Source organism: Xenopus laevis, chromosome 3L (genome assembly GCF_017654675.1).
Source record: "Xenopus laevis strain J_2021 chromosome 3L, Xenopus_laevis_v10.1, whole genome shotgun sequence".
NCBI lineage: Eukaryota > Metazoa > Chordata > Amphibia > Anura > Pipidae > Xenopus > Xenopus laevis.
This window is the reverse complement of record NC_054375.1, coordinates 90,283,339-90,301,701: the sequence shown is the minus strand read 5'-3', so window position 1 is coordinate 90,301,701 and position 18,363 is coordinate 90,283,339. Positions and strand designations below refer to the sequence as shown.

At 37.0% G+C, this 18,363-nt stretch overlaps 2 protein-coding genes across 12 annotated transcripts in view; one reads left to right on the top strand and one right to left on the bottom strand.

The window, feature by feature from the left end:
- fbh1.L (F-box DNA helicase 1 L homeolog) overlaps nucleotides 1-4,734 on the top strand; it is a 37,948-nt gene extending 33,214 nt beyond the window's left edge. For 9 of the 10 annotated variants that reach the window (XM_041586582.1, XM_041586584.1, XM_041586581.1 and 6 more), the window contains one exon: nucleotides 4,400-4,734. In XM_041586582.1, coding sequence (XP_041442516.1) covers nucleotides 4,400-4,570 — 171 coding nt within the window. In that variant the 3' untranslated portion in view covers nucleotides 4,571-4,734. Of the gene's footprint in view, nucleotides 1-3,246; nucleotides 3,383-4,399 lie in introns of all 10 variants that reach the window. The other variant, XR_005966311.1, reaches the window with a different exon arrangement.
- A 5,103-nt stretch (nucleotides 4,735-9,837) lies between these two features.
- Nucleotides 9,838-18,363, bottom strand: part of LOC108710597 — a 28,738-nt gene continuing 20,212 nt past the window's right edge. For both annotated transcript variants that reach the window (XM_041586576.1, XM_041586577.1), the window contains 7 exons: nucleotides 17,249-17,317; nucleotides 15,741-15,923; nucleotides 13,527-13,673; nucleotides 13,195-13,338; nucleotides 12,925-12,963; nucleotides 12,530-12,587; nucleotides 9,838-10,916 (listed from right to left, as the gene is read on the bottom strand). In XM_041586576.1, coding sequence (XP_041442510.1) covers nucleotides 10,748-10,916; nucleotides 12,530-12,587; nucleotides 12,925-12,963; nucleotides 13,195-13,338; nucleotides 13,527-13,673; nucleotides 15,741-15,923; nucleotides 17,249-17,317 — 809 coding nt within the window. In that variant the 3' untranslated portion in view covers nucleotides 9,838-10,747. The remainder of the gene's footprint in view (nucleotides 10,917-12,529; nucleotides 12,588-12,924; nucleotides 12,964-13,194; nucleotides 13,339-13,526; nucleotides 13,674-15,740; nucleotides 15,924-17,248; nucleotides 17,318-18,363) is intronic.

Genomic DNA, 18,363 nt, shown 5'->3' with positions numbered 1-18,363 from the left:
GCCTTAAAGGAGAAGGAAAGGTAAAAACTAAGTAAGCCTTATCAGAAAGGTCCATCTAAATATACCAGTAAACCCCCAACGTTATGTTGCTCTGAGTCCCCTGTCAAAAGAAACACTGCATTTCTTTCCTTCTATTGTGTACACATGGGCTTCTGTATCAGACTTCCTGCCTTCAGCTTAAACCTCATTGCCCTGGGCAAGAGCATGCTCAGTTTGCTCCTCTCCCCCCACCCCTCCCTTCTCTACTGTAATCTAAGCCCAGGCAGGGAGTGATGTCACACCACATTAATACTGCAGCTCCTATTCTAAACAAACAGAGAGTTTCTAGAGCTTTTTACTCAGGTATGGTAAAATATTCTACAGAATAAATATAGCATTCTAGTTTGCACTTTTGCAGCTAATGTATTGGCAATAAAATGCCTCTGTAGCTTTCCTTCTCCTTTAAGAGTGCTTCCACCACCCCCCCTAGATTTTTATATGTGACAAAACCTTACAAACAAATGTGAGTGTAATTTTAAATGTTCTTAAAATTTTTTTTTTAATGAAACGTTATTGTACTATGCAATTTTTGTATTCTTACCTGGGAGCCTAACGGTGGTTGGCAGAGGAGAGGAGAATACGGGGAATCAAACTACATGTGATATAACTGCCACTACCTTGCAAGTAGACAATTTTACCAGAACTTGGTGAAGGACCTAGAGAACACCAATTCCGTTTGCACACACTTTGGGACGGACAGAAAAGGTCTCTTTAAAGGGAAGCCCACTCTATCAAAACATTTCTTGATTTCTATTTTTAATTTCTAATTTTCCATCACAGGGTGCTTTAACAACAATTGAAAACACTACACCAGATTTTGTTCCTTACAGAGTTGTGCCCAGTCTGTTTGGTCCTTCCTGTCGTTTGAGTTAGACAACAACGCTGTATCAAGAATTCCTCTCTTAGCTTGAGGGTGTGAAACAATTTCTCACACCCCAAATGTTATTTATCTAAAACATTGGGACTGTTCTTGTCAGGAAGTGGGTGTTGAGTTTGTTACAGTAATTCCCCACAATATTGGCAGCGATTCATGCAACAGACAGTTTCACTTTCACCCAGAGTATGGGCTATGATAGTTACTCTCAATTACATTTGGTTGAAAGGGGTAGATTATATTTAAACTTTTAGTACCCTTTAGTCATTGATAGCTTTTGCATTTGGTCTTCATTTAATATCTGTGGGTTTATGTGGGTTTTGAATATATTTTTATATAGTTATAATGAACTTATATAGTTATAATTTAACTTTTTTGTGCAGCAGCTCTACAGTCTGGAATTCCGGAGCTATCTGGTTTCCCCTAGCAACCTGGAAGTGGTTTGTTCAAGAGGCAGCAATATGAATACGAGAGGGTTATGGTAGAAAGATACGTAACATAGAGAAACAGTTTTATGCTTGCCAGGGTCAATGACCCCCATTTGAAAGCTGTAAAGAAGATGGTAACTAAACTATAAAATTAAAAATAAAGACCAATTAAAAAGTTGCTAAGAATAGGAATTCTATTACATTCTGAAAGTTAACTTAAAGGTGAACTGATTTTAAGATTAGTGGTATGTATAGCACCCAGCACAGAAATCAGATCAAAGTTTGCACCTGCCTTTGCTAATCTTTTTGTGTGAATTTGAAGAGCGGTATAAAAACAACCTTCTACAGACATCACATTGATGATCCTGTTCTGGAAGAACTCGTTGCAGTGTGTGCAGGAGCATTGGATCAGCTTCACATAGATAGCATAGCCATGTTGATCGAGGGCTGCTGTGATGTGCATATTGGTGGTTGGGGTGTTTTTGTGTCCCGTTTTACTCTAGCCACAACATCAGTGTCAGTTCCCACGGAATATGATACATTTAGTGCCTGTTATTTTCTGCTACATGTTACCTTGATTATTTTATTTTCGTTATATGTCCGCTTGCGTAATAGATCTTTCCAGACTAATTTCTTTTCATGAGAAGGTGAGCAGGGACCTCGATTTTGGGATGGAAGTGGATGTGATCTACTTAGACTTTGCTACAGCATTTGATCCAGTACCTGTGACGAAACTGGGGGGTAGTTCAGTCCACCAGGTATACTAAGTGGGCAAAAATAAAAGGGTACTATAAAAAATACCAATACTCCCAGGCTAATTCAAAGAGGTCTACTCTAGCTTTCAGCAAATTCGTTCAATCACCTTCACCTGTGTATCGTGCTCACTCTCCAGTCAGGCCACACCAGAAGACCCACAGACAATTTCAGCGAACATAGGTATGGATGGAGCACATAACTCTCAGACTCTGCCACAAATACATATTTATTATATCACAACATGTTTCGGATCACAAGAATCCTTTTTCAAGTGAAGGTACAAAATTACAAACACACCTTATAAAACCAACCCCACCTTACAGCTCCACCCCTGTAAATTAGTGTAATTAGTTTGTAAATGCTGCCAAGTAATTCCTTCTTCCACTCGTTAAGTACTCCAAAGTTAATGTCCAAACAATACAGTGTGACCATTCATATTGTCCAAAAAACTGTGAATATTCATAGCTGGGGGTTACTATGAAACCCCCAAAAAGGATAAAATTGGAGGTACTTTTCATCAGCACACAGTTATTTACAAATAGTAATATATAAATTCATATACAGTACAGTAAAGAAAAGGTGAAAAATATTCAGAAACTACCACTTAGGTTAATCCTAGTTTTGCACATCTTGTTGTCTGGGTTGCTTCCTCTGCTTAGACTAACTTGGGCGAGGCTGCGCAAGGGCTTTCCCAAAAGCAGGGACACCTTCCCAGGGATGATTGACAAATCCCTGTGCCACTCAGATGGGGCTATACTAGAACAGTTTAGCCCATCAGCCATTTACCTTCAATGCCTGAAGTTGAGCAAAAACCCACAAGGTCTTTAGAGAACAAAGGAAAGATGGCTCCCTGGTGGATACTTTGAATACCTCCTGGGGGGAAGGTAAAGAGGGGGGGGCATGGGACAGAGGGAGAAACAGAGGGACTGCTTGTAGTAAAGGACCATATAACAGCAGGATACAATAAACTGCACAGAGCCTGCAATGTCTAACCCCCCTTAAAACATGGAGAAAAAAAAATACAAAAGTTTTGCATTTTCTAATTAGTTAGTGGAGTTCCACAGGGCTCTGTACTAGGTCCTTTGCTTTTCAACTTGTTTATTAATGACCTGGAGGTGGGCATTGAAAGTACTGTTTCTATTTGTGCAGAACTATAGGTTCCATGAAGGATGCTGCCACTTTGCAGAGTGATTTGACTGGATTAGAAAAATGGGCAGCAAGCTGGAAGATGAGGTTCAATGTTGATAAATGGAAGTTTATGCACTTTGGCAGAAATAATATAATTGTAAGTTATACACTAAATGGCAGAGTGTTGGGAGTTTCCTTATTTGAGAAGGATCTAGGGGTTTTTGTAGATAACAAGTTGTCTTATTCCAGGTAGTGTCATTCTGTGGCTACTAAAGCAAATAAAGTTCTGTCGTATATAGAAAAGAGCATTAACTCAAGGAATGAAATAATAATTTTGCCTCTTTTTAGGTCCCTGGTAAGGCCTCATCTGGAGTATACAGTGCACACATTGTATGCATACATTGGGCTCCAGTACTTGAGAAGGGTGTAAGGTCACCCCTTTAGACTAGAGGAAAAGAACTTTGATTCAAAGCAGTATTGGTAGTTCTTGACAGTGAGGGCAGAGGGGCTTGGTTTATTTCTTGGAAAAAGTAATATCATTGGCTATTGTGATAACAAATCTACAATGAATATATATTCAGTGTTGGACTGGGTCACCAGGGGCCCACCCAAAAACCTTTGACCAGGGACCCACCAATTAATCTTAGACCATGGGCCCACTCTTAGTATTAATTTTCTTCCTCTCCTCACTCAACCTCTATTCTCCTAGTCTCTTTTCTTTACATACTATACTCTATTTTTCCAACTATTTAGCCTCTTTGTACTCATAAAAATAGGGAATGGCCATGAAATATACCAAATGTTTAGCAGCACGAGGGCCCACTGACACCTGGGCCCACCGGGACTTTTCCTGGTATCCCAGTGGGCCAGTCCGACACTGTGTGTGTGTATATATATATATATATATATATATATATATATATATATATATATATATATATATATATATATATGTATATATGTATGTATGTGTGCTGGGTTTCATTTGGAGGGGTTGAACTTGATGGAATTTGGTCTTTTTTTCAACCCAACTTAAATATGTAACTATGTCTTTGGCTCAGCAGAGGATTTAATGATTGATGCAGGCAGTCTGTGTTGTTTTTTCTCTCTCTCTCTCTCTCTCTCTCTGTTATTTAGAGTTTAAAGGTAGATTTTTTTTTTAACATCTATATAGGGTGACAAATCTGAAGACAAAGGAGGATATATCTGCCATTCTTGTGCCCAACAGCGGATTGGACCACTCATTTCCTTGATGGCTTGTCCAGAACGGGTAAAATCCATGACCCATAGTGTGGAAAATGTGATACTTCCCAGAAACTTTCAGTTGCTTTTAGAAGCTTTTTAAGAAAATAACAAAGGAAAACCAATCATTTTCTTGTTTAGCTTAATCTCCAGAAAAGTGCAATAAGATATAAACCGCATGCAGTGTTTTACATGACTTAACAGACCAGGAATGGCCATTTATACAAGATTTTACACAATCAGCATGGAATTCTCTTTTTACAAATACTTTTGTGTGTGTACATTTTATTTATATATATATATATATATATATATATATATATATATATATATATATATATATATATATATATATATATATATAAAATTACTTTTATTTGTTCTCAGAAAAAACATATGTATAAATAATAAAATAAGTAAGTATAAGAAAGCAACCAATATTTTCTACTTAGTTAGAATATTTTTCTTAATTTCACTGAAAAGAGGAAAAATATTATGTTTGGCTCTGATCCCTTAACTAGATTACACCAAAATTATGTGGACACATTAATGGTCAAAAGTGTAGCAATACCTCTACTAAAATGTAAAAATCCTTAGGGGCACATTTACTAAAGGGGCGATTTGTGGATATTTAGAGACAATTCACCAAAAAGACAATTCGCCATGACATTGCCTATTTACTAAATGGCGAGGAGGACAGTTCACAAGCGCAAAACCTCAGCTAGAGAACTTCGCACCATTCCGCCAGTGAAAATCCTGTAATTTATCTCCGAAGAATTTTCCCTACTACTATTGTATGGAGAAATATACTGGTGAATTTTCGCAGAGAAAATTCACCAAAAATTTCTTGAAAAAGTGATCCTACAATTTTTAGTAAATATGGAGATGTGTTATGAAAATACACCTGGCGAAGTGAGACGAATGTGGTGAAGAGAAAATGCACATTTTAGTAAATGTGCCCCTTAGTTGGAACACTTACTGGTAAAAGTGTATTGCAGAATAACTATTCATGGGGACCCAACATGACCACAACAAGCATTGCCTGGAGTGGTGGGAAGCAGCTGCCATTGTCTCTGAAGCAAAAGGGTGATCTCTGGAGTGATCGCACTTCACCAGCTGTCAGTATGACCTATGTCTGGATGAACACTACTTGCCTAAATGTGTACTGGAGAATTGATGTGTGGATCAGATGGGTTTGTGCCCATGTAATTACTTTCTGGTATTTACAGTATGTGACACTGACTCATAATAATAATAATAAGTCCATATCACACTTACGCACTATGGTTAATTTTAATCAGGAATCTAATAACCTTTCTGTAAGGTTTTGGAGTGTGGGAGGAAATTGGTGTAGCCAGAGGAAACTGAAGTACCCAGAGGAAACCCATGCAGACACTGGGAGGAGATACAAACTCCCTGCAGAGAGTGCCCAAACCACAATGAAACTCAGGGCCCCAGTGCAGCAAGGCAGAAGTGCTGCCCAAGTGGTGAGTCCTGGGCAAAACTTCTATTGAGGTCCATTCCTACCCAAAAGTTCAGTATACATATCCAGTCCTCTCCAGTGATGTAACTATTGAAGAATCCACTCCCAGGGCTGGAACTAGGGGTAGGCAAAAGAGGCATGTGACTAGGGCACAATGGTGGGGGTCACTAGCACCTTACTCACATGTCCTTTCTGCTATTTCTGGCCCTGCTTTCAGCAGTGGCATTGGTTATGTAAGAGATAGAGGAGAGGTGCTAGGAACAGTGGGGGAGACCGGTGTTGCTGGGGGCTTGGTTTGGGCACACTTATGCATTGGCCTGGCTCTGCCTACTCCTATCTGATGTCATCAGAGAGAGCTACTACTGAATTCTAAACTTTTTAAAACTAGGTGTGCTCCTGAATGTCGCAAAAATATATTTATGTATTGTTACTTAACGTAACAACATGTATTCTACTTAATTTTAAAGGCATTGTTCAGTATAAAAAGAACTGGGTAAATAGATAGGATGTACAAAATAAAAACTGTTTCTAATATAGTTAGCCAAATATGTAATGTATAAAGGCTGGAGTGACTGGATGTCTAACATAATAGCCAGAACACTACTTCCTGCTTTGCAGCTCTCTTGGTTTCCACTTATTGGTTACTGCCTGGTAACCAATCAGTGACTTGAAGGGGGGGGTCATAACTGTTTTCTTTTGAATCTAAGCTGCATGCTAAGGATCAATTGCTAACTAACTTTATTATAAATATTTTTTATTTTGCAAAGCCTATCTATTGACCCAGTTTTTATTTTTACACTAAACTGTTCCTTTAAAGAAACAAAGGGATCAGCAAGCCCAGGGAAAGTGTGATGCTGTCATTGAATAACTGGAAAAAATAAAATGGTTCTAGTATATATTTTCTCCATCCACCCAGCTGAAGAATGGGGAAAAAGGCAAGACGACTTTCAGGCTGTTGCAAGATTAATGTGTCTTAAATCAGCTCTTCTCTATCCAAGACTCCAGTTTTCACAAAACCTTGCATGGCTCTGTCATTTCCCTTCATCTTGTCTATTAATCCCAGTTTTTCAATAATATACATAGTAAGGAAAAGGAGATAAGGGAACGGTAATAGACAGATACCGTTTACAAAAGCAATTCCATTTACAAATGGAACCACTGAAAAATCCTTAATTATTTTTAGTTGAAAAGTTTTTTGAAATTAAATTTTGTCATTATTCAAAAAAAAAAAAAAAAAAAAAAAAAAATATATATATATATATATATATATATATATATATATATATATATATATATATATATTTTCATTCCTTAAAGTATCCCCAGTAGCATCCCATTGAGTCACCATGCAAAGTTTCTTTTGAAACATACAAGAATTGTATTGTATATGTATTGGCTTTTAACGATACTGAAAATAATTTGCCATATGTGTACCTCAAGAAGCCCCAGCACAATCATTTATATCTACAGTGAACCCTCCTCTAATTTAGTGGAGGACTAACTAAAATTTAAAGTAGGGGATCCTACAGGAATCACAGCGTGTTCTTTTTTTTCCATTTCTTAATGCTTCCCTCACTGACCGGAAAATGTTCTAGACAGTAAATACAGGTATGGGATCTGTTGTCATCTCCCATAGACTCCATTTTAATCAAATAAATCACATTTTTAAAAATGATTTCCTTTTTCTCTGTAATGATTAAACAGTACCTAGTACTTGATCCAATGAAGGTATAATGAATCCTTTTTGGAGGCAAAATAATCCAGTTGGGTTTATTATAATGTTCAAATGATTTTTTAGCAGACTTAAACTTAAAGTATTGATTCAAATTACAGAAAGACCCTTTATCCTGAAACATTCTGGAGTGTTTTTTAAAATGAAAACATTTATCCAAGCAGATCAGTGTTTCAATCAATCAGAACTGAACCACCCACTTTAAGCCTGAGGGTGTTAAAGGAGAAGGAAAGGTTAAAACTAAGTAAGCTTTATCAGAAAGTTCTATATAAATACACCAGTAAATCTTCAAAGTAATGCTGCTCTGTCAAAAGAAACACAGCATTTCTTTCCTTCTATTGTGTACACATGGGCTTCTCTATCAGACTTCCTGTTTTCCGCTTAAACCTCCTGGGCTTGGGCTTGAGCATGCTCAGTTTGCTCCTCTCCCTCATCCTATCACCTGAGCTCAGAGCTATGAGTGAGCAGGGAGAGACTCGGGCATGAAGTGATGTCACACCAAATGATATGGCAGCTGCTATCCTACACAAACAGAGACTGTCTAGAGCTCATTACTTGGGTATGGAAAAACATTCTAAAGAATAAAAATGGCTTGCACTGTTGTGGCTAATCTATTGGCAATAAACTGCCTTGGTAGCTTTCTTTCTCCTTTAAAAGTTCAGTTGGAAGCTGCTGATTCAGAAAATGCCAGTAAAAGAACAAGTATTCTGTTAGATTTGATGTAGTCCCCTTCTCTGGGCTCCCTCTGGATTGGCAAAGAGATTGGGTACATAAACTAGCCCCCTAGTTTATATACAGACCTGTTCCTTTATGTTTTTGTTTTATCATGTATAAAGCTTTTAATGACAAGATATACATGAGAAAATAAGTGAAATATTATATTTATATACCTAAATGGCCAAAAATATTTTCACAGAAAAAACATGCATAAATATTGTGTGACAGACATAACATACATTATTTCCCAAACCCCACTAACAGTATATTTTTATTACATTAGTATTCATTTTTATTAGTTCTTAACAAAGGAGGGAGTGTTCAAACGGATTTATTTTCTACTGTGCTGGAAAAACACAGCAAAAACTAGGATTCCGTCACTGCATTTTTATATAAGATGTCACAGAACAATACAATGCTACAGTTTCTTTACAGCCGCCAGATTATGCATTGTAATTGCAGAATGTATGTACATAACACTGAGTTCAATGGAAAAAAACTTTTTGAAAGTTATGAAGAGTTTTGATACAAAACAAATAAATATCGTACGAGCTTCATACAGACCTTGTCACCGTGTGTTGTCCCTTTTTCTGAACTCTCTTTTTGGTTTACCAATACTACTTTTTGTACTAAAAGTACTAGTAACAGCAAAAATGAACATATTTTGTCTTTTGCGCATGGAAAATTGATTCTCTCTGCAATTTGCTAATTTCTTGTAAAATATTTTTGCATCGGAAAAGATTGAAAGAATATTGCCACACAAGCAAAACTGTTAGTGCAAGGTCATTGTAGGTTTTGCCAGCTCAGAACAGGCAAGGTTTTGGCAAAAAAAAAGAGGGGGAGATTCAGAATTGATTTTGTACTTAAAGTGAAAGCATGCATGCCAGGTTAGTACTAAAAACAAAATCAACCTGTAAATGAGAGAAAAATACCTGCATTTGCACTTACAGGGAAAAAGGACACTGTTATATTAACTCCCCTTTGAGTAAATTTAGTTCCTAAGTGATCATTACTTATAAAATTATTTTAAGGCATGGTGTTACCAATCATTTAAAAATAAAACAGGTTTCAGTGCTCTGCACTAGAGTTCTGTAGCAAGCTGGGTACCTTTAGGTTGCCTGCAAAAAAAAACCAGGTAACTAGTAAGTGTTTTTGGGTCGGGGATCTGATATATAGCAAGTTATACTCCTTTAAGCCTTTGCCCCACTTCCCACTTCTGATGATATTACTAGTTGGCAAAAACAGCACTTCCAGTTTAATGGAGGTCAAAGGGTAAGGCTGTAGTTAGGTTAGGTAGCAGGTCCACATTCTATATATCGCTGCAGGAAATCAGCTGCTGCCACTTCAGGATCCTTAAGGCGGCATTGGTGATTCTTTGACCAATTTTCATGCGATCCAACAAATCTGTCAAATGATCTATGAATGATTTTTGTCAGGTTCAGGTTAGAAAATTTGCATTGCTCACAAGGAATATATCCATTATCCAATGTTTGCAGGGCCAATCAGGCAGCTACAGTTTTCTACCTTCAACTAGATAATATCGATTGAAATGGTCGTTTTTTGTTGATGGACAAATTGTGCATTTAAACATTCGTTTCCGGTCCTACGATAGTAAAAAAAGTTCTTATTAACATATAAACATCTATGGCCACCATTCAAAATTGTTTTCTATGGAGCAAGTAGTCGATACAATCATAGTCATAGTCACAGTAACTGCTCTTTATCTAGTAGCGTGACAAATGTCTATGAAGTCTATGGACGGTATTGTAGTTTATATGGATGGGTATAACAAGAACACCAAGAGCACTGCTTTCAACGATAGAGGTTTTTACTATTTGCTATTTGCTGCTATAAATGACGGAATCGGTTTAAAAACCGTGATAGGGTCCCTTCTAATTACTGTTTCAACCTGTATTATTAGGTTAGTAGTGACTGTAGTCTAGTGGTGAGACTGCTTGAGCCCCAAGAAGCTTGCTGTTATTTGCCACTCCATGTGACACATTTAGTCCAGTATTCACCTAGGCATTCCCTTTTTTTGCTAATAGTTGCCATCTCAAGTGTGGGACAGTAAAAATGCTCTCTTATTAGATACACTTTGGTATTATATATATTAATGTGCTTTTTGTCTCTGTTGGATGGCCCTAATTTCACATTTGTACCACTGTAAATGTGTACCTTACAATATTGGTACATTCACAGATACTCCAATACTTCATATTTATATTTTTCTGTCCCATATTACTAAAACTCATGTCAATACTGTTTAGAACCCAGAAGACCGTTGTAAGAATCGAATCTGGCTTGGATTGCTTACACAATCATCCTCTACACAGAGTCTTGAAACTTTCTTACAAATATGTCACTTCTTCTGTATTATCATCAGCACTGGGAAATAAGGTAATAGAATCCCTATTATTAAGGCACTCCAGCTCTATTTCATGATCTTCATTAGAAAAACCATCAAATGGCAGATTGTGCGCTGACTGCGTTAAATCTGGCTTGTAAACTGCACGATGCCTGTGGAAAAAGGAATATGGTCATACAATGAATTTACTTGCAAAACCAGAAAAATTTTAAAAAAATTATACATAGGCTTTATTTTCCTAAATTCAGTTACAACAGGGTTTCTTGACGTATGCCCCCCCCCCTGTGCTGTTTAAAGGAGTTGCTCGTCTTTAAATTAACTTTTAGTATGATGTAGGGAGTGATATTCTGAGACAATTTGCAATTGGTTTTCATTTTTTTAATTTAGCTTTTTATTCGCAGCTCTCCATTTTTCTGTTTCAGCAACAAGTCAAGCAGCCATGCACTGATTTAAATAAGAGATTGAAATATGAATAGGAGAGGCATGAATAGAAAGATAAGTAATAGAAAGTAGGAATAACAATACATTTGTAGCCTTAAAAAGCATTTGTTTTGTAGATGGGGTTATTGACCCCCTGAAGAGGAAAGAGTCAGGTGAGGAATGCATATAACTCTTGGACTATAAAAAACAAAAAATGAAGGTCAGTTGAAAAGGTGCTTAGAATTAGCCATTCTATAACATACTAAAAGTTAAATTAAAGGTGAACAACCCCTTTAAGTTGAGTTTCTGCAGAGATGGGTAAATAAAGAAAGTGCAAAACTAAATCTAAGCAAACCATTGGGTCCCTGATATAAAGGTTAAGAAATACTGAATTTCAGTAATGATTTTAGCTACATCTTATAATATATATTTAATAGATATATCTCTTTCCTTAAAATGAAATGCTACCTTATCATTTGATTGTATTGTTTTGTATTCAAATCAACCTCAATTGTAATATAAATCAAGACCCTTCTTTTTTAGTAGCAAATAAATGGCACACAGAGCAATATTGAAGACAAAAGCCTGAGCTAATGGAGAAAAAACCCACGAAGCTACAGGGACTTCAGCCCCTCGCATCATGGGAGTGTGACACAATAGCCCTTTTAGGGCAAACATAGAGGGGCCGATTCACTAACTTCGAGTGAAGGATTCGATGTTAAAAAACTTCGAATTTCGAAGTTTTTTTTGGGCTACTTTGACCATCAATGGGCTACTTCGACCTTCGACTACGACTACGACTTCGAATGGAAGGATTCGAAGTAAAAATCATTCGACTATTCGACCATTCAATAGTCGAAGTACTGTCTCTTTAAAAAAAACTTCGACCCCCTAGTTCGCCATCTAAGTCAATCGAAGTCGAAGGATTTTAGTTCCTAGTCGAATATCGAGGGTTAATTAACCCTCGATATTCGACCCTTAGTGAATCGGCCCCAGAGTGTATGCAGTTTTACGCCAGATCAGGGATGATTAGTAGATTAGATAATTTTAACTGGTTAATCCGCCAGTTGTCAGGCTAGCAAGAAGTTGGGGAACCCAATCAATTTGAGCGATTCAAGGGTTTCTTTTTGCCAAAAACTTGATCAATTCGAGTTTTTTTTTGGGTTGTTAACCCCAAACTTACTGATTCAGGTTTTTTTTCCATTCAAGTTTTTTCTTAACTTAGAAATTATTTGAGGTGTGAGTTCATTCGAGGTCTAACAAAAAGCTCAAATAACTTAAATTCGACCTTTGATAAATTACCCCCTTAATAGATTGAACATGAGATGAGTTAAGAAATACTTGCCTGTATTTTAAAAACAGGATCAAAGAAATGGCAATGATGGAGGCAACAATTGAAACGCCTGAAAAAAAAACCCATAATCAATTCAGTGCAAAGTAGTAGCACATTTTGTACTCACAATGCAATTTTTTGTGGTATCATCAAACCTGTAGTGTAACTTTGACTGTGATATATAGTTCAGCATGTGTGTAGGATATGGTCATATATTTATAGACGCTTCCGTTATGTCCACTATTGTTACAAAATTGAGTGCGTCTAGGCACAACTAAAACCAATTATCTAGCCATAAATGCTTGTGTATAATGTTTCAATTAGGGCAGATATCAGTGAATATGCTCTGCACTTAAGAATAGCAAATGAGTTCATGAGCTGGGGCGATGGCTGGAGTTACGTCTTACCTATTGAGATATACCCCGGCGACGGCTTCTGTTCTATGCCTGCCAAGAAAAATGTTTTGTAATTTTTAATAAGAATTGCTGTAAATGTACAAGAGGAGCTGTGACAGAGTACAGGTATAAGAAAATTATGAATGCTTAGAACACTGGCACATGGAATAATTCAGAGCATATAAATCATATTGAGATACACAAAAAATGGTGCAGCAGTTGGCCCACAGTACTGTAAGACATATTAAATAAGAAAAAGAAAGGCACATGTACAATACCTACCTAGATTATTAGGAATCTGTTCAGTGGTAAATTCAGTGGGATTGGATACAAGTTGTTCTGGCTCTGTTGTAGTTAGCATTCCTTTTTTAGCATCAATTTCTGCAAAAGTCCCAGTGCTTCTTGGAAATGTTAAGGCTTCTGGTTCTATAGACAAACATATCGAAATAAATACAGTGTAGATGTTTCTGTTCTACGTTATTTTTTCTGTCTGTAAAAATATATACAAATAAAAGAACGAAGTCCAGGCCGTCAGAGGCAATCCAAAAAGAGGGTAATAGTAATTATTATATCATATTAGTGAATGGTGTGCAATAAATGCACATGCTGCTTGCCTGACGTTCCGGTGCTCTGTCCATTGGGAGTGCTCTGTTCCAAAGTTCCATGTGTAATAGAATTTCCAGAAGGTGAGATCTCAATTGGTTGAGAGATATCTTGTGGCCTTCTATGTACATCATTTTCAGTAGACATTCCAAAGCTCACTGGTGACATAAAAGCACATGGTTCTATATACATATGTATGATGAAAGTGTATAATCACTAAGATGATTCAGGTCTTTTGATATGAGCATACAGTCAAATCTAAATGTCATTTGGTGTTTCCCATTCATGTTGATGGGAAAGAAAGGAGTACATTTTTGTGTTCTTTTCAGCAACATGTTTTATGTGGGTTTATAACTTGATGGACTTTGGTCTTTTTCAACACAACTATGTAACTATGTATGTAGTTATAATATTTCGAGATCTGTCAGGAAATGACTGCATCAACATGCCGATGAGATCCTCTTCTGCATGGACTGCCTGATCACTATATGGTTGATTTTCAGATAAAAGTTGGGTAGGCCTATCAGCGGTAGCCATACATGGGCCAATAGGGTCTGGAGGGGTCAGATCAGGAGCTTATGTCGGCCCATATATGGCCAGACTAATGCAGACCTAGACTTGCCTAAACTTACCAGGAAATGCTTAAAAAAAGGAAGAGCACGCAAGGGAAAATTTCCATAGTGTATCACCAATGGTATAATTACAAGGTCTCTATGGATGCAATGAAACACTGGCATCAAGTCGGATGTGACGAGGATAAGGTTAGTTGCAGGAATATCTGATGTAGTCGCAGCGTGCATCCGACCCAATCTGTCATGTCGTATGCATGCTGCAACTTCATTCAACATTTCTATTTCTTACATTACGGCAGCGTTTCGTTGTGTGGCGTCGGATCGGACCTAAAACGCACCATGTAGTTCTACCCTTATTCCTGTTACCAAATAACAGGGAATGAGATTACAATATATCAAATAAAGGTTCACCACGGTGCTCTCCCTCCCGCCTAGATACTCACAGACACAATATAAATGTGTTACAGTTTATTAATGTGTTACAATTGCAAATAACACGAAAATATATACATTTTTATATATAACAAAAGATTTAAAGTGCAATTGATTGCTAGGAAGCCAACCTAACAAACACTGTGCAGTGGTAACCAAATGAAGGTATAAAAAACAGTTGGAAAAATGCCCCAAACAGGAGCTATCCAACACCAAACCAGCAACCAGTTGTTAGGGAACCAACGGAGAAACCACTAAAAATGTGTTATAAATAAATTGTAACACATTTATAGTGGTTGCTGGGGCAAGGTCCTAGCAACCACTTGCACTTATATGCACCTGTGCACTTTTTTATTGTAGTAACATATATGTTTAGTGGTTGCCGGGGTCAATTCATGGTAACTGTTTGTGCTTTAAAGACGCTGACACTGATGACGTGGGACGGAGCCTCATGAAATGCGTCATACATTAAAAAATTGTGTTCTTTTTGCTTGTACTTTTATTCATATTGTGAGTATTTAACTATTGATACATCATTAACCATTGTATTGCATGATTGTATATTTTTATCTTTTTTCCACATTGATTGAATCATTTCCACACTACTGCTGATGCTGAAATGCTGAGGAATCAAGTTGGCTTTCGAAAAGCGATCCTTAATCTAATATATTATATATATCCTTATCTAATATATTGTACTTACATTCCCTGTTAATTGGTAAGAGGATTTTGAGACCTTGAAATTATACCATACCAGTGATACACTATGGGAGTTTTCCCTTGTGGGCTATCTTTCTTTTTTAAGCATTTCCTGATTGGTGTGTGTGTGAAGCTGAGGATTCTACACTACTGAGAGCTGCCTTCATTTGGATTTGAGTTCAGAGTGAAACCGTTATTCTTTTATTCGTTTTTTCAATGTGCCTATACTTACACATAGACACATATATGGAAAGTAATATTAAGACAGTCAGGCAATCACACACACACATGCAGTATAGCAATATATATACTTATTATTATTTTATTATTATTAACATATATTTATAGAGCGCCAACATATTGTGCAGCACACATAATACAGACAAACAGAGATACATACGGTACATACACACTTACACTATTACACTTACATGAATATACCCAAGCCCTTACTTACTCTCTATACACAAATACTTATGCACATAATAGATTTGAAAACAAAAAAATACATAAATGACTTGCCTGATAAAACATCATTCTCTGTAGTAGGGTCACTGTATTTATATCCAGTTGTGCTCGTACTTCCAGGAGCTGTGACTTCCTTTGGTTCGGCCCTCTCTTGTGTCTGCTCTGTGGTTGACGGAACTGTAAAGTCAAATTCTTCAGATGTCCCAAAATGATCTGTAGATGTTGATGCACTAGAATCTGAATAATTAATAATGGTTAAGGCTTGTATACAAGCAACACCCAGTGATGTTTCTGGGTTGTCTGAAAGAGTATAAGATGAGAAAACAAGCTCTAGGCCAACAAAGACCTAGAAGGAGATATTATGGATGGAGAAATGAGAAGAGGAAAAGAACACAAGCAAAAAAAAAACAGTTAAAATGTGCAAGAGAGAGGGAGAAAAATAGTTCAGTTGCACTCTCTATAGTGCTCCCAGCCACCCGCCCCAACGGGCAACAGACTCAAAACATCCTTACAGTATTTCTATAAGGTTAGGGCACACAGGCAGACTCAGGGAGATTACTCGCCCGGTGATTCTTCAGGGTGACTAATCTCCCCAAACTGCCTTCCCACCAGCTAAAATGTTACTCGCCGGTGGGATGGCATTTGGAGCGATTCGTTTTCCGAAGTTTCCTTGTCAGGCAAATGCGGGCGACTTCAGAAAACGAATCGCTCCGAGTGCCATCCCATCGGCGATTTACATTTTAGCTGGCGGGAAGGCAAGGGTGGCAGTTCGGGGAGATTAGTTGCCCCAAAGAAGAGGAGATTTGTCATTTCCCTGACAATCTCCCTGGATCTGCCTGTGTGCCCTGACCCTAACAAAGGGTTTTGTTCTGGAAGCAACAATCTTTTTAAATATGTTTCTTCATTGATATAGGATGGCTTTAAGTATTCTATCACTCCAGCAGTATATACTTCACTTCATCAAACACATATACAGTACAATATACTCCTGTAAATCTGATATTATAAAATGAATCAGCAGCCTCCTTGTGGAATATTGCATGGCCCTGTGCTACTGATTATACTGCACACAAGAATTATATTAAACAGTAGCCTTCGTGGCCAGCAGTACATGGCACTGGACTCCATACCCCAGCAGAAACCCACTGTTCCTAAAGCTCACTGAGCAACAACACTAAGTATGTTTAATATAAGTACAGTATATAACACAACAACTTGTATACCTACACAGCAACTCCCATGTTTATGAATTTTTTGCACCCATCAGTTTACAACCACCAGAACAATAGCAATACCAACTGCAAAGCTCATAAGTTACTCATACTGTAAGTTTTAATAAGTTACTCATCTGTAAGAATGAGTCATTTGGGCATGATAGTACATCAGAGTTTACCTGTGGTGCCAAACAATATTCCATCACAAAAAAATACATCGTTCAGTGCTTCCCCACTCTAAGAACACAAACGATAATTTTTGCACATTGCTATTAAAAGTGGGCACAAAAAAACAAGTTTACCCCCAAATAGGTGCATAAACTCACATATATGACAGTTAACCCATACCTGAAGGGGAGAATGCAGTAGGTTTTAAGAGAGGACTGTTGGAGGAGGCTGGGGGTGGAGGTGGAAGTGCTGAAAACAACAACAAAAAGAAAAACAAAACTTCATTAAAAGCTTCTCTTGTTATATAAATTATATGTCCATTCATCGGGCATGTAGAACTATTTTAGTACAGCAAATAATACATTTTACACCAAGAAATATTAATATTAGAAAAGGCATCAAATAACAAGCCCATTTACAATAATGCCATTTTTAAAAAAAAAAAAACATGGTTTGAAAGTGTTCCATTGTTTTTTTACATTGTCAGTTCTTATTTCATGTATTTAAATATTATATACTGTATATACAGCTATGCATTATACAGGAACCTATTATGCAGAAAGTTCTGACATAGAGGAATGGCATTTCTCATAGGGTTTAAACAAACAGTTCTCGTTCTGTAGATAAGATGGGTAACATTTAATGGATAACATTAAAGGAGTTGTTCACCTTTAAATTAGCTTTTAGTATGTGTAGACAGTAATAATCTGTTTACTAGGGCCCATTTACTTTGGCAACCAGGCAGAGACTTGAATATTAATAGGAGAGGACATGAATAAAAAAAGTAATAATAATATAATTGTACTCTCACAGAGCTATCGTTTTTTGACTGCCCGGGTAAGTGACCCCCATTTAAAAGTTGGAAAGTGTCAGAAGAAGGCAAATAATTAAAAAAAATATATATAAAAAATTGCTTAGACATACTATATTAAAGAGATACTGACACCTGAAATTAAACATTGTTTACATCTATCCTAATATTGCCTTTGAAAGCTACTTATAACTTTGCCATAATGTATTTGCACAAAGCTTTTACATTGCCTGACTGATGTCCCATGTTCCTGTATGAGGGGGCTGCCATATTTGTGCAGCAGGAGTCCGTTAGTATTAGAATCTCTTACTGACAGGCTGAGATGGGACAGTCAGGTTGGCAAAACAGTCAGGTTTAGAAACAAACGATATAACTTACAAAAACAAACCTCTTAGCACAAAACAATGAACATTCATATTTTAAAAAGTAGTTTTTTAGTGTCAGTATTATTTTAAGGGGTCTATTTATCATGCTGTGCAAAAAG